This window comes from Asterias amurensis, chromosome 8 (genome assembly GCF_032118995.1).
Source record: "Asterias amurensis chromosome 8, ASM3211899v1".
Lineage (NCBI taxonomy): Eukaryota > Metazoa > Echinodermata > Asteroidea > Forcipulatida > Asteriidae > Asterias > Asterias amurensis.
The window spans coordinates 8,131,520-8,149,644 of record NC_092655.1 but is presented as its reverse complement, the minus strand read 5'-3'; the positions used below and the strand labels follow the sequence as shown (position 1 = coordinate 8,149,644).

Sequence of the window (18,125 nt, the reverse complement as noted above, 5' to 3'; positions counted from 1 at the left end):
CATTTTGATACTGTTCGTAGCCCTGTGGCCGGATACCAACCTAAAGTAGTTAGCTGTGGCAGAAGAGCGCAGATCCATTGAACACGAACGGTTTATGCATTTTGATACTGTTCGCAGCCCTGCGGCCTGATGCTGACCTAAAGTAATTAGCTGTGGCAAAAGAGTGCAGAGCCATCGAATACGAACAGTTCATGCATTTTGATACTGTTCGCAGCCCTGCGGCCTGATGCCAACCTAAAGTAATTAGCTGTGGCAAAAGAGTGCAGAGCCATCGAATACGAACAGTTCATGCATTTTGATACTGTTCGCAGCCCTGCGGCCTGATGCCAACCTAAAGTAATTAGCTGTGGCAAAAGAGTGCAGAGCCATCGAATACGAACATTCATGCATTTTGATACTGTTCGCAGCCCTGCGGCCTGATGCTGATCTAAAGTAGTAAGCTGTGGCAAAAGAGCGCAGAGCCATCGAGTACGAACGGTTCATGCATTTTGATACTGCGCGCAGCCCTACGGTTAGATGCCAACCTAAAGTAATTAGCTGTGGCAAAAGAGCGCAGAGCCATTGAATTCAAATGGTTCATGCATTATGATACTGTTCGCAGCCCTGTGGTCGGATGCCGACCTAAAGCAATTAGCTGTGGCAAAAGAGCAAAGTATCCTATTTGCACCACTGCTCACTCGCGGGCTCAAGACTCTACATAAAGACTCAAGACTCTAGCACAAAGTTGATGTAGCGCCAGATAGGTTGCACTCGTCAGCTGCTCCCGAAACTACTTGTTGCACTCGTCAGCGGCTCCCAAAACTAGTGTCAATGTCCATTTAAATGACACTGGCTTGTTTTCATCATTTGAGTACATCCATTTGTCACTGTCTTCAAGTTTGAACACCCCCTTACGACTGTTGGTAGTGTACAGACCCCAACGGTCATTCGACAAGAAATCCACATATCCACTCTTCATGCAAGAATTCTCCACTTTAGAAAATGTTACATGTGACCCTAATCATATTCTGTTCGCCGGTGATTTCAACTTCCACATTGACAATCCGTCTGACAGAGAGGCATCATCATTGTGTGATCTATTGGACTCTGCCGGACTGAAACAATTAGTATCTGGTTCAACACATTGTGCACACTCTCGACCTTCTTATCACAAGACTAACTGCAAATTTTGTATCCACGGTTTGTACTACTCAATATTTGCCCTCTGATCATGCTGCTGTTACCTGCCAGTTAAATATTGGGCGACCTGGCACGGTTAAATTGAATGTCCAGAAGCGTAATTTCTGTGACATTGACATTGAAGGTTTCCATAACGACGTCTTAGAGTCAGAACTGTTTGCGTCCACCTCATCCAGCCTGGAGGGTTTAGTTGGGCAATATCAGCAGACCCGGATCGCCATGCACCGTTACGTCAGCGCAGTGTAACAGCTCTCCCTCATGCACCCTGGTTGAACGACGATGTTCGTAGTTTAAAACGGGAGCTACGGCGTCATGAGCGGCGCTGGAAGTCTTCCAAACTGGAGATTCACTGACAAATCTCCAAGGAACAGAGCTCCTGCTACAGTAAACTCACCACATCTGCAAAGAACAATTACCACAAGCTACAATTCGACACTTGCAACTCAAAACAGCTGTTTCAAATGGTGAATAGGATGAACTCATCTTCATCGAAAATCTTGCCCTCCGGTTCGAACTCGGCAGAGTTATGTTGTCAAATTGCTGACTCTTTTGCCTCAAAGATCCAGGCTCTAAGCTGTGCACTTGACAGCTCACCTGTAAACATTGTTACTGATCCAGAGCCATATTCTGTGTTTGACCAGTTTCATCCCTTGTCTGAGATCTCCGTCAAGAAACTCGTCATGGAGACACAACCCAAATTCTGTAAACTCGATTCAATACCAACTTGGCTGATCAAATCCTGTATAAATGAACTCACTCCAGCGATAACCAAGATCATCAACATGAGTTTACAAAGGGGTGTTTTCCCTGATGCACTTAAATCTGCTCATATTACACCGTTGATCAAAAAGCAGTCTGCTGACACCGACGTCTTCAGCAATTACAGGCCAATCGCTAACTTGAAATTCTTAGCGAACACCATTGAACGGGCAGTGGCTGCACAGATTCAGAGTCACATGGCCACACGTTCTCTGACTACCAAACTTCAATCGGCCTATTGCAAACGTAGCAGTGTAGAGACTGCACTTCTCTGAGTCTACAATGACTTGCTTCTCGCCGCCGACAACGGCGAGGAGTCAATTCTCGTACTCCTTGACTATTCGGCAGCGTTTGACACTATCGATCACAACGTCATGCTCCACCGTCTGGAGCAGAATTATGGCATCAAGGATCTTGCATTGAACTGGTTCTCATCATATTTCTCTAAGCGTCATCAATCTGTCAACATCAATCATGCCTTCTCGCCCTTTTGTCTTGTCAATACTGGACTGCCACAGGGTTCTGTCCTGGGTCCCATGTGTTTCACCTTGTACACATCACCTCTTGAGGACATCGCATCCTACGGCATTAAATGTATGGTTTACTCGGATGACATTCAACTGTACACAACCACAACTGAAACTCAGCGACCTGCTGCAATAGAGAGGATGGAGTCCTGTCTCTTGCATATCAAGTCACGGTCCACAGCAAATCGACTTAAACTAAACGACTCCAAGACCGAAGTAATCCATGTAACCTCCCAGTTTAGACAACATCCACCCCATTACAAGTATCCGTATTGGTGAATCTCTCACAAAACCTGTCATCAGTGGTGCTCGCAATCTTGGAATCAGTGTTTTTATTCCGAATCTCAAAATGCACACTCACATCAACAACATCTGCTGCTCATCCTCTCTAGCTCTCCACAATCCGACAAATCCAGAAATCAATTGATCAAGAAACAACTGAAATACTTGTTCATGCTTTTGTTTCTTGTCGCCTTGATTTTTGCAACAGCCTTCTGCACTGTCTACCGGATTCGCTAATTTCAAAACTTCAGCGAATTCAGAACTCTGCTGCCAGACTCATCACTCGTACACCATCCCGGCATCACATCACACCAATACTCAGATCACTTCACTGCTTACCAGTCAGTAAATGAATCCAATTCAAGCTTCTCCTTATGACATATAAGTGCATCAATGGATCTTCACCTGAGTATCTTCAAGAACTCATTCACACTCACAAACCATCTTGAGCTCTTCGATCTGCCTCTTCATCACAACTACAAACACCAGTCACACGTACAAAGACGTACGGTCATCACTCTTTCGCACACTCATCACCTGGGCCCAATTTCATGGCTCTGCTTACCGCCGAATTCTGCGCTTAGGATCACGATTCCCCGCTTACGTGCAAGCGCCAAATTTCTGCGCTAGCCTTGTAAGCGTAGAATGCCTAACAAAGTGTAGTACGCACGCGCAGAAGCCCAAATTCACCGCTTACCAGTGAAATACACTTGCCGAAGCACGGAATTCCCTGCTTCTGTAAGCGCCGATTCTGTGCTTACGGTAAGCAGAGCCATGAAATTGGGCCCTGTACTCTGGAACTCTCTGCCAAACCACATAAAAACTGCCCAGACTGCTAATCAATTCAAATCACTGCTCAAAACATATTTGTACAATTAGTTCTCTGTTGTTTTCTGCCGCTTTTTGTGTATATGCTTATCTTTAATTATGTTGATTTGTATTATTGGTTTTTTGTATTTTTGTTTTACTTGTACAGTGCTTTGAGGCTTTTTGTATGAAGCACTATGTAAAAGCTGTGCATTATTATTATTATTATTACATTTAGGTTTAGATATGGGATGAAACGATTTGAATCGTAGAATCCCAAGTCCAGAGTTTTTCCTCTGTTACAACTGTCCCTGTGGAATGGATAAGAAGGATGCAAGGAAAACAAAAAAATGTAATACACAGGTTTTCAAAGGTTCATTGTACGCTACTGTGAAACCGGCCCGATGGTGGCAAAACCTCACTGTATGCAAATTAAGCTTAAATATGTGTATTACAATTCTTCTTTGATCATGTCTGAATTTGAACTTGATCCAACAAATTTAATGTACTTGTGTAACTGTTGCAGAAATCTGCCTATAAATTATTCTACTTGAGTGATGGTCCGACCGCCATTATTGTGGCCCGACCTCATCTCTGCCAAATATACAGGTCGAACGCCCCATCCGCTAGGTAACATATACGCCCACATCCAAGCAAGCCAAGCTTTTACCATGTTGGACCCATGTCCAAGGCTCGAAATTCACACTAGATCGCAGGCCTGAGGCCAGTGATTTTAGCTTCGGTCCAGTAAACTTTCTGACGAACAAGTCCGGCGGTCTTGTGTTTTTTATTTTATGTATACTTATACTATTACAAATATTTATATGAAATATATTATCTTTCATTAAAAAATGTATTTCAATCTCGCTTTAAAATAAAAGTTTTTGTTTTACTTGTCGTCAAATCAGTGTTCTTAGGAGCGCGCCAAATATTTACTGCCAATAATTGATTATATTATCGCCTTCCTTTGTTTGTTTCAGCTGAGCTTACACACCTCTTTATTTCCTCTAGATTAATTTATGATTTGCTAAATTAGTTTGCTCTTAATGTTGCGAAATAAATTAGTAAAGGCGTTTATTTGAATCTTCTCTGCAACTGATTTGTAAATGTACACTGCTATACCCTCGGCATTTAATTGACGTGTTTTGTACATGCCGATAGATTCGCAAACTTCGCTATGCCTTGACGTCCTGCACTTAAAATATTGCATGATTCTGACATCCAAATTTGGTTTATTTAATGATGTTACATATAACATGTGAAGACGGCCCCCCGTATTTTGGCCACCCCATAAAGGTCCCCATCGAGCCCAATGTTGGCTACAAAGGACACAACATTTACATGACCATGAAGTGTTTCATAGAGCAGCAAATGACACAACACTTTATAATATAGGGGCATGTACAAAGGTTTCCAATTTAAGTTACAGTGTCTTTACATGACTCGCTTCCCAAAGTTGATCGACTTTTTCCCGAGCGTCGTCTACCAGACCTTGGGGGACGACTTTAAACATTCAAAGCACTCCTCGGAAGCTTATGCTGCATGGCTCACATGCGGCCCCATTTATGCTTCCGCATTTTCCTGAAAGAAGTCAGTTCAATTCAAATACACTTGTATTTCCATTCTTCCATGAGATATATCGACAGTAACATGTACTACGGAATAAGGCAAAATGTCAGTAAGTCTATAATAGTAAACATAGTTATATGTAAAGTTAGCCGTTTGGATAAGCAGATGCATGTATTAGGATATACTCTTAACAACTCTACATGTACATGTACGTGCAATGAACCAGCCTGAATTTTGTTATTTCTTTCTTTAGGAGCAAAGATGGATACTTTGTTGCCACCTACAATTTTTCAAGAGCATTTTACCATCAGAGTTGTTGAGTAAGTACAAACTGCAATCTTTTGAATGTCATAGTTCAGCTTCTATCCAACAATTAGGAAGGAATCATGCTTAGTGAGACACTGAGGATTGCTAATTCTAGGCAACTGATTCAAGGAGTCCCTGTAGTTATGGTAGCTCATAAAGGCACGATGAACATATGAACTTTATCACATTCCAGCCAAGTGTTTGTAAAGCCAGATTATACTGCATTGTCACAAGGCCTTTTATCTCTCTCCTTGATGCTGTCTGCAGTCCCTTACATTTGGTTCTGTCATTACTCATTAGTCCAAACAAAATAAAACGTGTGTTTCCAGTTACCCCACCATTCGTAGAAAATCACGCCGACCTTAGAAAGTTTTATGACCTTCCCTAGATAAGATTAACCCAATCCCACTCCCACATTTGTTAAAGGAACACGTTGCCTTGGATCGGTCGAGTTGGTCTTTGAAAAGCGTTTGTAACCATTTGTTATAAAATGTATATGATTAGAAAGATATTTTAAAAGTAGAATATAATGATCCACACAAGTATCACTCGAAATTGCGTGGTTTTCCTTTTACTCCGTCGGCAAACCACGCAATTTCGAGGCAAATTTGTGTGGATCATTGTATTCTACTTTTAAATCATCTTTCTAATATGCATTTTTTAACAAACGGTTACCGTATTTTCCTGCGGATAAGACGCTCGGCGGACAAGGCGCAGGACGCTAAAATGACTCCAAAAAATTCAAACGTCAGCAGGCGAGGCGCACTGCCGCACAAGGGGCATGTTTAACCGCACACAAAAGAACACCTGGCGCCACCCGGTGTCGGTACATTGACACAAAGACGTAATTTGTTGCCTGTGAGAACCTACATATACCGACCTTCATCCAATCAGCCAACGCTGTATATTGTAAATAACATAAAGTTCGGCCCAATCAGCGGGCATAAACCATGGCCCACGCACTGTCTGAAGTTAATTTTATTTGCAACATGAACACAATGCCTCCTTGGACATCCGACGTCCCACAACGAGGATCCTTGCTGATACAGATACATTGCAATGACAGACGGTTGAGCGTGTCGGCCGGGATGTCGCTGCATGCACATTAATATGCACATGTACACTGTGGATTGCGCTGCTCAATCTCGAGATTGCACAACAGATGTTGGGGACAAGTGGGCACCGTATTGAGCGATGTTCGCCGACGGGTTGCGCTATGCCCTCGCATTTGCTTTGACTGGAAATGCGCTAAAATTCCCACGGGCTAATTTTCTGTGTAATTTTTAGAGATGTTCGAGTCTGAACTTGGACATCGTTGATTTTACAGGCAAGTTTCATGCAAGGGCAAACATGATTTTAACAACCGTTCCTACCCGAAGTTTTGAAGCAATAAATAATTCAATAAAATAAAATGTGTTTTCGTCCCAATTTTTTTTGGCTAGTGTTGTTTTATTTTATTTGGCCTTGCAAACAAATACAAATTATATCCTTGTAAGACGATGCTACGTTCCCACAACACTTTTTAAAGCAAACGTCTAAAAACCCAGGAATGCCAACGCAAACAAATTACCTAAGTTACTCAGTATTAGTGCATGGCAACTGGCCGCGCATTCCTGCCCACAAGGGAAATACCCCCTAAGCTTGTACAATTTTAACCGCACTTCGGCAGCACACGTACCGTGTGTAACTACACGTTCCCCTGTGTATAAAGCGTTTTATCATTGATGGATAAAATGTGTTAACGCATCCTCAACAACGCAAGGTAAACAAAAACATTAATCAGCTAATGTGACCGGTTTAAAGGAAAGATTTTAATGTGGAAACATATCTTAGTTCTCTGGCCTCTGGGCTTTATTCACACAGTCTGTCGGAGAAGAACAAGAAGTTGACAGTTGTTATTCTCCCGACATCAAAGTATAGAATCCAATAATATTAATGAGAAACAATAACATTGCAATAAAATAAACGTTAATATATACAGTGCTTATGTCTACGAGTTATTCAAAGAATAAGGCAACTTTTAAATTCACAAACGGGGCGGGTTTCTCTCAGCCCCGGAATTAAACAATTAGAAAAAGACACATCGCTAGAAAATATACATTAATGTCTAAGCGATTACTAACTAAGGCCATCAAATAACGATTGTAGTTGGATGGCAACATTAAAGAAGCAAATAATATAAAACAGTATTTCCGCTGGCATGTTCCCGCCAAAACCTTTATGGCGTCCGCCATCTTGGAAACGCCCAAATATTCAATTAAATAAACCTTGCGAACTGTGCAAAATATACCTCAAGAAGTATTACTCAAGAGCTCAACTATCTCTTTCTAATAACTCAAACTCATGTATAATAAATAAAGAAAGGTTAATGAAACTAAGTTCTGAAAAAGGGCGGAACTCCTGATTGCCGAATCTCAATTCGGAATCTTGCCAAAACAACATTAAAAAGTGGCTATAAATCTAAGCAAAATGTATAAAACAAGTATAAATGCAAGGGATTGTATGAAGGTAAATGCAATTTATGATAAAGGGGAAATGTGAAATAAATAAAGAGAAAAGATCATTACCTGTCGGAGAAGAACAAGAAGTTGACAGTTGTTATTCTCCCGACATCAAAGTATAGAATGATCCGAATTGATAAATTTGAAAATAAAGCCACCGCTGGGGGCGCTTGAACCGGGGTTTGAAGTGTGAATAAATGAATATATTAAGTCAACAAAGAAGCATAAAAAATACGTATTACACCTGTTTTTCTGCCCGTCACACTAATATTGTCATATTAATCACCCTATTCGCTAATTGAAAACCCAAACAATATTTATGCACAGAGGACTGTAAACCCAGAAATGCCGACATATTTGCCCCCAAACAAATTACCTAAGTTACTCAACATTGCCACAAGGGCAATACCCCCTTAAGCTTGTACAATTTTACTGGCACTTGGGCAGCACACATATTATGTGTAAATAAATGTTCGCCGTGTGTATAAAGCTTTTTATCATTGGCTGGCGGGATGCCGCACTCCGCGTGGCAACCCTGCTAAAAGCGTTGCGTATAAAATGCTGCAAATGAAGTGTTATGAAGGGGGGGGGGGGGGTGGAGCACAAGGTCAGAATTTTGTTCCCAGTCTCCTGTCCCACCTTGTGCCCCTTCCCTCTCCCGTCCCACATCTAAGCTGCCCCTCCTTGTGCATTCGTCCCTGCGATCCTGTGCAACCGCTAGAAATCATTGCTGACAATAATTCTGCAAGTAGCGTGGTGAAGGGGGGGGGGGGCTGGGTTAGTGGAGGTAGGGACACTCGGAGTCACGACAAACCTTTCAGTGCTTTGTGACATCGTACACTTGACCGTCTTTTTCCCGTTTCTTTTTATTTGTCGGCCCCATGTATGTTTTCTAGTTTCACGCGTGTCTCATTGTTTTTGTTATTATATTACTTTTTGAGGTTTTTAAACATTATTTGTTAACATTTTTAATGTTTGGAATTAATTTTTTTATTTATTTCACAGCTGTCCTCAAAGTAAGCATCCACAGGCTGTACCAAGACTTCTCCCTGTGTCTAATCTACGTCAAGTAATACAAATGTTGACACACTGTTTAGTGATAGCACGTAATAGGCAAGTATTAAGACTGTTTCAAACCTTTTAGACTTGCAACTAGTTTTCAGCAAAGTAGTTCCTGTTAAGTTTGTCATAAGCCAGAAGTCAGTACTTTAATAATTGGAAGGCCTTGTGGTCCAACTTTTTTTTACCTCAGAGACCTTGTCCAACATCCACCGTGACCTTGTCTGTAAGCTTTCAATAGAAGCCTGGGAATAAACAAGACATGTTCTGGGAGGAGTGCCAAAGCACTGAAAATGTAAACTCTTACAAACAAATGGGTGCTCAGCTGAAGCCCGCACCACTGATTTAATTACACCTAATTACACCTAATTACACCTTATTACTGTTGCTCTGAAGCATGCTGTACCTATGCATAAGCGATAGTAACAAGAGGTTTTACTTAGCCAATGTCACCTATCAATATACCTCTGTTGGTTAGTAGGGCACCACATATGTCTTTGCAACCTGCTCTTTCTATGTACTCCTATCCTCCACATCCCGGTGTGAGTTGGTAAAGTCCAAGTCTGTGCACTTTCTGATGTTGTCTTTCCACCTTTTAACTTTAGAGGTTTCGTCCCTGTAGCTGAAATGCCTATTGTTTTTGTCCAGATTTGTTATTAGCTGTTTCATAGCGCAGTGCAGCAAAACAGCTCTTGTTTTTGTTAAAGTTTTTATTATTATTATTATTTTATTTTAATTTTTTCTTATTTGCCATCTTAAGAAATCATTTTTATAAGTACTGTTTTGCAATGTTCCCAAAGAGCAATTGCAATGAAACTTTCAGTGATGATAGGTATTGGTGCAATGATCATTGCGAAACAAGGATGTCATAATGACTTTATCACAAGTCACGTGACGTCATCTTAAAGGTGTTTTGTTTGAAATATTTGAAAATCTATAACAAATCAGCCATAAGAGACTGTAGGTTTCTGTTTGGGGGATTAGGTAGGGATAAATTAGGTCTTCATTTTGTTTCGTGTGCGTGACCTCACATGACCTCTACTTCTGATCGAAATCGGAAGTGCCCTCTAATTCAAAAATTGGCAAAAGGTATGAAGTTGCTTTTTAACGATGTTAGTGTCTGGCAAATGTGGGCAGTTCCAAAAAAATATCAATGACGTCACAAAGTGTAACAGTGCCCTCTAGCGACAGGTTGAAAACTCGTCAAAATGGACTTTTTGAAGATGTTTGTGGTGAAGTTTTTTGTAATCATCTCAAAATTTACACACATAATGATCGTCAGGCAGCCGTCATATGTGTGAAGTTTCAAATCGATAACGTCACTAGAGGTCACGTGATGTGGCATTAAAGGTGCACTTTTTGAAATCGTGTATCCTGAGGCAATTATGCGATAAAGTTGAACCTTGGTAGAATGTTAGATACTGGCATGTTCTTGTAAATTGTGAAGTGACGTCATGATGACGTCATCACATGATTTTTTATGATTTTTTTTCATTTTTGTACCTTTAGGTCATAAAATGCTATCTGAACATGGTATAATCCAACAATTTTTTTTTTTAAATAGGCTGGATTGGTCATAACTGCTTTGATGCAAAGAGAATTTCAAATTAAGTGGAGAAATATGAAAATGTTATTAACGAATCAGCTCTGCATTTGTGCACAAATGCAATTTAGCTCTAGTTTGGTTTGTTATTATGATTCTTATCAGCCCTATTCACATTATTCAATCATACTTGAATAAGTCTTATCAATTCATATTTATAAACCATATATTTATTCATTATTTATATACCATATAAAAGCTTAGGACATAAAGTTTAACATAAAACATAACCAACTTAAAATAATTAATTAATTGACTTCGTTATAATGACATAAATAGTTTATTAGCCAATCTTGAAACCAATCTTGTCCCACATAAAATCAATTGATTTTTATCTCACAATTATTCCTGCCCTATATGTGGTAAATAAAATTGCAGCGTATTGTCTATTTTTGCAGGTTTTAAACTTTATTTGGTCTATGTGTTCTTTGATGTTATGATCTATACGAGGGTAGCTTTCAATTACTAATATGATGAGACAGCGCCCTCTCATATCAACTTTTGTTAAAACTACACAAAAAGGTGAAATATATCTCCATATTGTAGATTGTTAAAAAGCCTGATGTGTGAGAAACATAACTTGCTTTGACATCAGGTGTGGAGCTATATTTATTTAAAATTTATTGCTAACAAAACACATCTTGTGGACCGCATGTCATAGAGTTACATTTCTTGTTCTGTTTTGTGGCTTACAGCACATGTAACATTGTATGAAGAAGACTGACAACCCACTTTGACCTTTACTTCTGTTATCAGCAGGAAGCTCTAAAATAAACAAAAAGGATATCTCCTGAACCACATCTCAACAAATTTCATTCTTTGTGCCGTCTTGTAATATTTGACATTATTAACATTTTATTCCACAACCGGACCCAAATTTTACCTTTCCTTTCGATCCAAATAGGAAAATCAAAAACAACACAATTCCTAAACCACATTAAAGTTTTTAAATTGTGCCATCTAAAAAACTCATGAAACAGTTGCATTTTATTCAAAACCTCATTTACATTTCAACCTTTTCTTCCACTCCAATCAGGAATGTAAAACTTAACAAATGATCGGATTAACATGCTATAAAGACATAACTTTTCGCTGTCTTGTAGGTTATGAGTATGACACAATAAAAATTCTTTAAAAAACATGACCCCACTTTGGTCTTAACTTCTGGATCGCACAGGAAGCTCTAAAAAGGAAAAAAATCATATCTCTCTTTTGAACTCACAGACAGTGTTAGTACAAAGAGTTCCTTTAGCGTTTTTGACCAAATATAACATATTAAATATGATATGTAATTTTCAGTAAGACTGTATGAAGGCATGACACTTTGTGGTTATGTTCCGTGAGCAGAAACCCCTCTGTGTTATTTTTTGCAAACATTTGTGTTCTAGTTCCTTCTTTTTTCTCCTTTAAATGGTTGTTTTTACTTCAGTACTGATTGAACCTGTGTGGTCCTTGAAACCATCAGACATGATTTTTTCTTCAAAATTTGTTCAAAAGGTTGGCTGAGAGCAAGCCTCTTTGCCTGACTGAAGTTCAAACCATTCCCCTGTGATGCCATTGAGGAGGACCTCCCTTTTTTGTTGGTATTCAGGCGCTGATATTAGACTGTCATACGTTTTAATGATTGTGCCGTTAAGTTGATTATGCGTATTCTGCACTGAGGTATTTGTTGTTCACTTGTTGGCTGTCTGCAATACTAAATCAGATGGGTTATTTTCTTACTGAAACTGAGGTTTTAGGTGATATTTGATACAGCCTGCTGTGTAACATGTTAACATTACACAGCAGGCTCACAGGAATTGTCAGCTCCCTCTTCTCGTCTTCTGTTCATTCTATGCATCAGTTGCTAACAACGAAACCCTTGATAGCACCAACCACTTATTGTCATCTTGGGGGACACCTCTTTATACAGTTTTGAGGCTGCTGCGCTGGTTGTCACGTATGACATATTGCTCTTGCAAATAGAAGAGTTGCATCATAATCTGGGATCAGTCAACGAAGAGAAAATGCGCTGTAAATTTTGACCTGTGCGTTTTTTTCAACTTACCGGTAAAGGGGTTGACCAAGTCTGCCACTCTGTGTGATTTCATTATCGCAACTAAATTGACATTATAGCCATCACTGATGGCTGTCAGGATGTGATTTTGATGACCACACTGTTGCGCGTAACTACATGTACATCGTTCACTGTCATCCTTGCCCTCAAGGTATAGGTTGATGGATTTACAATTTAGCTCAACAAAATAAACAACTTTAATTCAACGAAGCTCTGGATGTCAATGTGATGTCTTCATCATCTTCCCATATATAACGGCCACCTCCCAACTGCAAATACTGACTTCCATCATCATTGATCTTTGATGAATTCTCAACTCTCATGGAAACAATCTTATTGAGGCTGGTCACGTTTTCGTTATTGACTTATGAAGATGCCTCATTCCTAAACATTATTGAGCTACATGTAAACAGGGTGTTTAAAGTAAAATGTACACTTTTAAAATGGCTGCTGAATAAAAAAAAAATATGATAGATTCTGCGGGAAAAGGTTTTTATGTATGGATAGCTTAGTGACTCAGCTTTCATATGACACAAAAGAGTCTGAAAATAATTCATGATTGGGTAAAGTGCTCACTTTTGTAAAGGCCACGATCCTGCAAGGTTTTAAATGGCAGTTTAAGAATGAGTCACTACTCTTTTATTCCCATTCATAAATGCCTTATTGTTTAAAAGGCGTAATAAAGTAAGAAGCTGTTAAATCATCCATCCAGATAGTTGAATCACCCATGATTCAAAAGTTTGGAACAATGCGTGCAAATCTTGCAAAAGGCACTGGGCAAAATTTTGCAGGAAAACTAAGCACAAGCAACGCGAAAACAGGTCCCCCACAGGACCATGCAGCGAATCACCAAAGCGCAGCTGGTCAACATCGCGCAACCCAAAAGATAGCACGGGGTATCGTACCAATGGGAAGGTGGACCTTGTGACCAATGACAACGATGCCAATGCTGAACAAGCTTGGGATGAAAACACAGCCAATCTCAGTGATGACCCCTCGGAGTGCCTGGAGTGAAGCAACGCTTGAATATTGACAATGAGCCATCACAACCATTGATATGATGCGTCCAGACCTGCCTGGAGTGACGCAACGCTTGAAGATTGACAATGAGCCATTCACAACCATTGATATCATGCATCCAGACCTGCCTGGAGTGAAGCAACACTTGAAGATTGACAATGAACCGTCACAACCATTGATATCATGCGTCCAGATCTGCCAGGAGTGAAGCAACGCTTCACAACCATTGATATCATGCGTCCAAACCTGCCTGGAGTGAAGCAACGCTTCACAACCATTGATATCATGCGTCCAGACCTGCCTGGAGTGACGCAACACTTGAAGATTGACAATGAGCCATTCACAACCATTGATATCATGCATCAAGCCCTGCCAGGAGTGAAGCAACGCTTCACAACCATTGATATCATGCATCCAGACCTGCCAGGAGTGAAGCAACGCTTCACAACCATTGATATCATGCGTCCAGACCTGCCAGGAGTGAAGCAACACTTGAAGATTGACAACAAGCCATTCACAACCATTGATATCATGCATCCAGACCTGCCTGGAGTGAAGCAACACTTGAAGATTGACAATGAACCGTCACAACCATTGATATCAAGCATCCAGACCTGCCTGGAGTGAAGCAACGCTTAAAGATAGACAATGGGCCATTCACAACCATTGATATCATGCATCCAGACCTGCCTGGAGTGAAGCAACGCTTGAAGATTGACAATGAGCCATTCACAACCATTGATATCAAGCATCCAGACCTGCCTGGAGTGAAGCAACGCTTAAAGATAGACAATGAACCGTCACAACCACTGATATCATGCATCCAGACCTGCCTGGAGTGAAGCAACACTTGAAGATTGACAACAAGCCATTCACAACCATTGATATCATGCATCCAGACCTGCCAGAAGTGAAGCAACGCTTGAAGATTGACAACGAGCCATTCACAACCATTGATATCATGCATCCAGACCTGCCAGGAGTGAAGCAACGCTTGAAGATTGACAATGAGCCATCACAACCATTGATATCATGCGTCCAGACCTGCCAGGAGTGAAGCAACGCTTGAAGATTGACAATGAGCCATTCACAACCATTGATATCATGCATCCAGATTTGCCAGAAGTGAAGCAACTCTTGAAGATTGACAATGAACCGTCACAACCATTGATATCATGCATCCAGACCTGCCAGAAGTGAAGCAACGCTTGAAGATTGACAATGAGCTGTCACAACCTTTGATATCATGCATCCAGACCTGCCAGGAGTGAAGCAACGCTTGAAGATTGACAATGAGCCATCACAACCATTGATATCATGCGCCCAGACCTGCCTGGAGTGAAGCAGCGCTTGAAGATTGACAATGAGCTGTCACAACCTTTGATATCATGCATCCAGACCTGCCAGGAGTGAAACAACACTTGAAGATTGACAACAAGCCATTCACAACCATTGATATCATGCATCCAGACCTGCCTGGAGTGAAGCAGCGCTTGAAGATTGACAATGAGCTGTCACAACCATTGATATCATGCATCCAGCCCTGCCAGGAGTGAAACAACACTTGAAGATTGACAATGAGCCATCACAACCATTGATATCATGCGTCCAGACCTGCCAGGAGTGAAGCAATGCTTGAAGATTGACAATGAGCCATCACAACCATTGATATCATGCGTCCAGACCTGCCTGGAGTGACACAACGCTTGAAGATAGACAATGAGCCATTCACAACCATTGATATCATGCATCCAGACCTGCCTGGAGTGAAGCAACACTTGAAGATTGACAACGAGCCATTCACAACCATTGATATCATACATCCAGACCTGCCTGGAGTGAAGCAACGCTTGAAGATAGACAATGAGCCATTCACAGCCATTGATATCATGCATCCAGACCTGCCTGGAGTGAAGCAACGCTTGAAGATTGACAAAGAGCCATTCACAACCATTGATATCATGCATCCAGACCTGCCAGGAGTGAAGCAACACTTGAAGATTGACAACAAGCCATTCACAACCATTGATATCATGCATCCAGACCTGCCTGGAGTGAAGCAACACTTGAAGATTGACAATGAACCGTCACAACCATTGATATCATGCGTCCAGACCTGCCTGGAGTGAAGCAACACTTGAAGATTGACAACAAGCCATTCACAACCATTGATATCATGCATCCAGACCTGCCTGGAGTGAAGCAACACTTGAAGATTGACAACAAGCCATTCACAACCATTGATATCATGCATCCAGACCTGCCTGGAGTGAAGCAACACTTGAAGATTGACAATGAACCGTCACAACCATTGATATCATGCGTCCAGACCTGCCTGGAGTGAAGCAACACTTGAAGATTGACAACAAGCCATTCACAACCATTGATATCATGCATCCAGACCTGCCTGGAGTGAAGCAACACTTGAAGATTGACAATGAACCGTCACAACCATTGATATCAAGCATCCAGACCTGCCTGGAGTGAAGCAACGCTTAAAGATAGACAATGGGCCATTCACAACCATTGATATCATGCATCCAGACCTGCCTGGAGTGAAGCAACGCTTGAAGATTGACAATGAGCCATTCACAACCATTGATATCAAGCATCCAGACCTGCCTGGAGTGAAGCAACGCTTAAAGATAGACAATGAACCGTCACAACCATTGATATCATGCATCCAGACCTGCCTGGAGTGAAGCAACACTTGAAGATTGACAACGAGCCATTCACAACCATTGATATCATGCATCCAGACCTGCCAGGAGTGAAGCAACGCTGCACAACCATTGATATCATGCGTCCAGACCTGCCAGGAGTGAAGCAACGCTTGAAGATTGACAATGAGCCATCACAACCATTGATATCATGCATCCAGACCTGCCTGGAGTGAAGCAACGCTTGAAGATTGACAATGAGCCATTCACAACCATTGATATCATGCATCCAGATTTGCCAGAAGTGAAGCAACTCTTGAAGATTGACAATGAGCCATTCACAACCATTGATATCATGCGTCCAGCTGCCAGGAGTGAAGCATTGCTTGAAGATTGACAATAAACCGTCACAACCATTGATATCATGCATCCAGACCTGCCAGAAGTGAAGCAACGCTTGAAGATTGACAATGAGCTGTCACAACCTTTGATATCATGCATCCAGACCTGCCAGGAGTGAAGCAACGCTTGAAGATTGACAATGAGCCATCACAACCATTGATATCATGCGCCCAGACCTGCCTGGAGTGAAGCAGCGCTTGAAGATTGACAATGAGCTGTCACAACCTTTGATATCATGCATCCAGACCTGCCAGGAGTGAAACAACACTTGAAGATTGACAACAAGCCATTCACAACCATTGATATCATGCATCCAGACCTGCCTGGAGTGAAGCAGCGCTTGAAGATTGACAATGAGCTGTCACAACCATTGATATCATGCATCCAGCCCTGCCAGGAGTGAAGCAACACTTGAAGATTGACAATGAGCCATCACAACCATTGATATCATGCGTCCAGACCTGCCAGGAGTGAAGCAATGCTTGAAGATTGACAATGAGCCATCACAACCATTGATATCATACATCCAGACCTGCCTGGAGTGAAGCAACGCTTGAAGATAGACAATGAGCCATTCACAGCCATTGATATCATGCATCCAGACCTGCCTGGAGTGAAGCAACGCTTGAAGATTGACAATGAGCCATTCACAACCATTGATATCATGCATCCAGACCTGCCTGGAGTGAAGCAATGCTTGAAGATTTACACTGGAGCCAGAGCCAGTACCCTGCCTCTCCGTACCATCAAGCAAATGTATGGTGATGACTTGAGATCACGCATCCAGCCAGACGAAGCAAAGCTTACTGCCTACAACAATACAACCATCATATGCTTGGGAAGAATGGACATCAGGTGCTAATACAAAGATTCTGTATGGTCTAAACAGCGTTTTTTTGTGTTCTAAGCTCCAAGCCCAGCCATTGCCGGTCTACCTCTATGCAAAGAGCTTAAGGTTTTGACAGTCCACTTTGTCAATCAGCCTACATATAGCCTAAACAGTTGACAGCCGCGGTGATTCCCTGGGACCAGTCAAATCGATCGACAACCCCAAGCGCAGGTTTCCCAAACAATTTGACATGTTTGGGAACTTCAAAGCCAAGGCCCATCTTTACCTTAAAGAAGATGCTACACCGAGTATCGATGCACCTCGTCAGTGCAGCATCCGCCTCAAGCCTTAACTGAAAGCCCAGCTTGATCAAATGGAAAAGGCGGGCGTCATTCGTTACGTTGATCATCATACTGACTGGTTCAGCTCCATAACCACAAGCATCAAAAAAGACGGTTCCCTGAGAATCTGCCTTGACCCCAAGTGTCTGAATGTCAGCCTCAGAAGATGTCCACATAAGATTCCACATGAAACATAAGAAACATAAAATTATTGATCTCCAAAAG

The 18,125-nt window shown here is 41.4% G+C and overlaps 1 protein-coding gene across 3 annotated transcripts in view; it reads left to right on the top strand.

Moving 5' to 3' along the window:
• The window catches only part of LOC139941078 (protein FAM178B-like), a 162,284-nt gene that overhangs the window by 93,994 nt on the left and 50,165 nt on the right, over window positions 1–18,125 (top strand). For all 3 annotated transcript variants that reach the window (XM_071937502.1, XM_071937500.1, XM_071937501.1), the window contains 2 exons: window positions 5,377–5,443; window positions 8,936–9,043. In XM_071937502.1, the coding sequence (XP_071793603.1) occupies window positions 5,377–5,443; window positions 8,936–9,043 (175 nt within the window). The remainder of the gene's footprint in view (window positions 1–5,376; window positions 5,444–8,935; window positions 9,044–18,125) is intronic.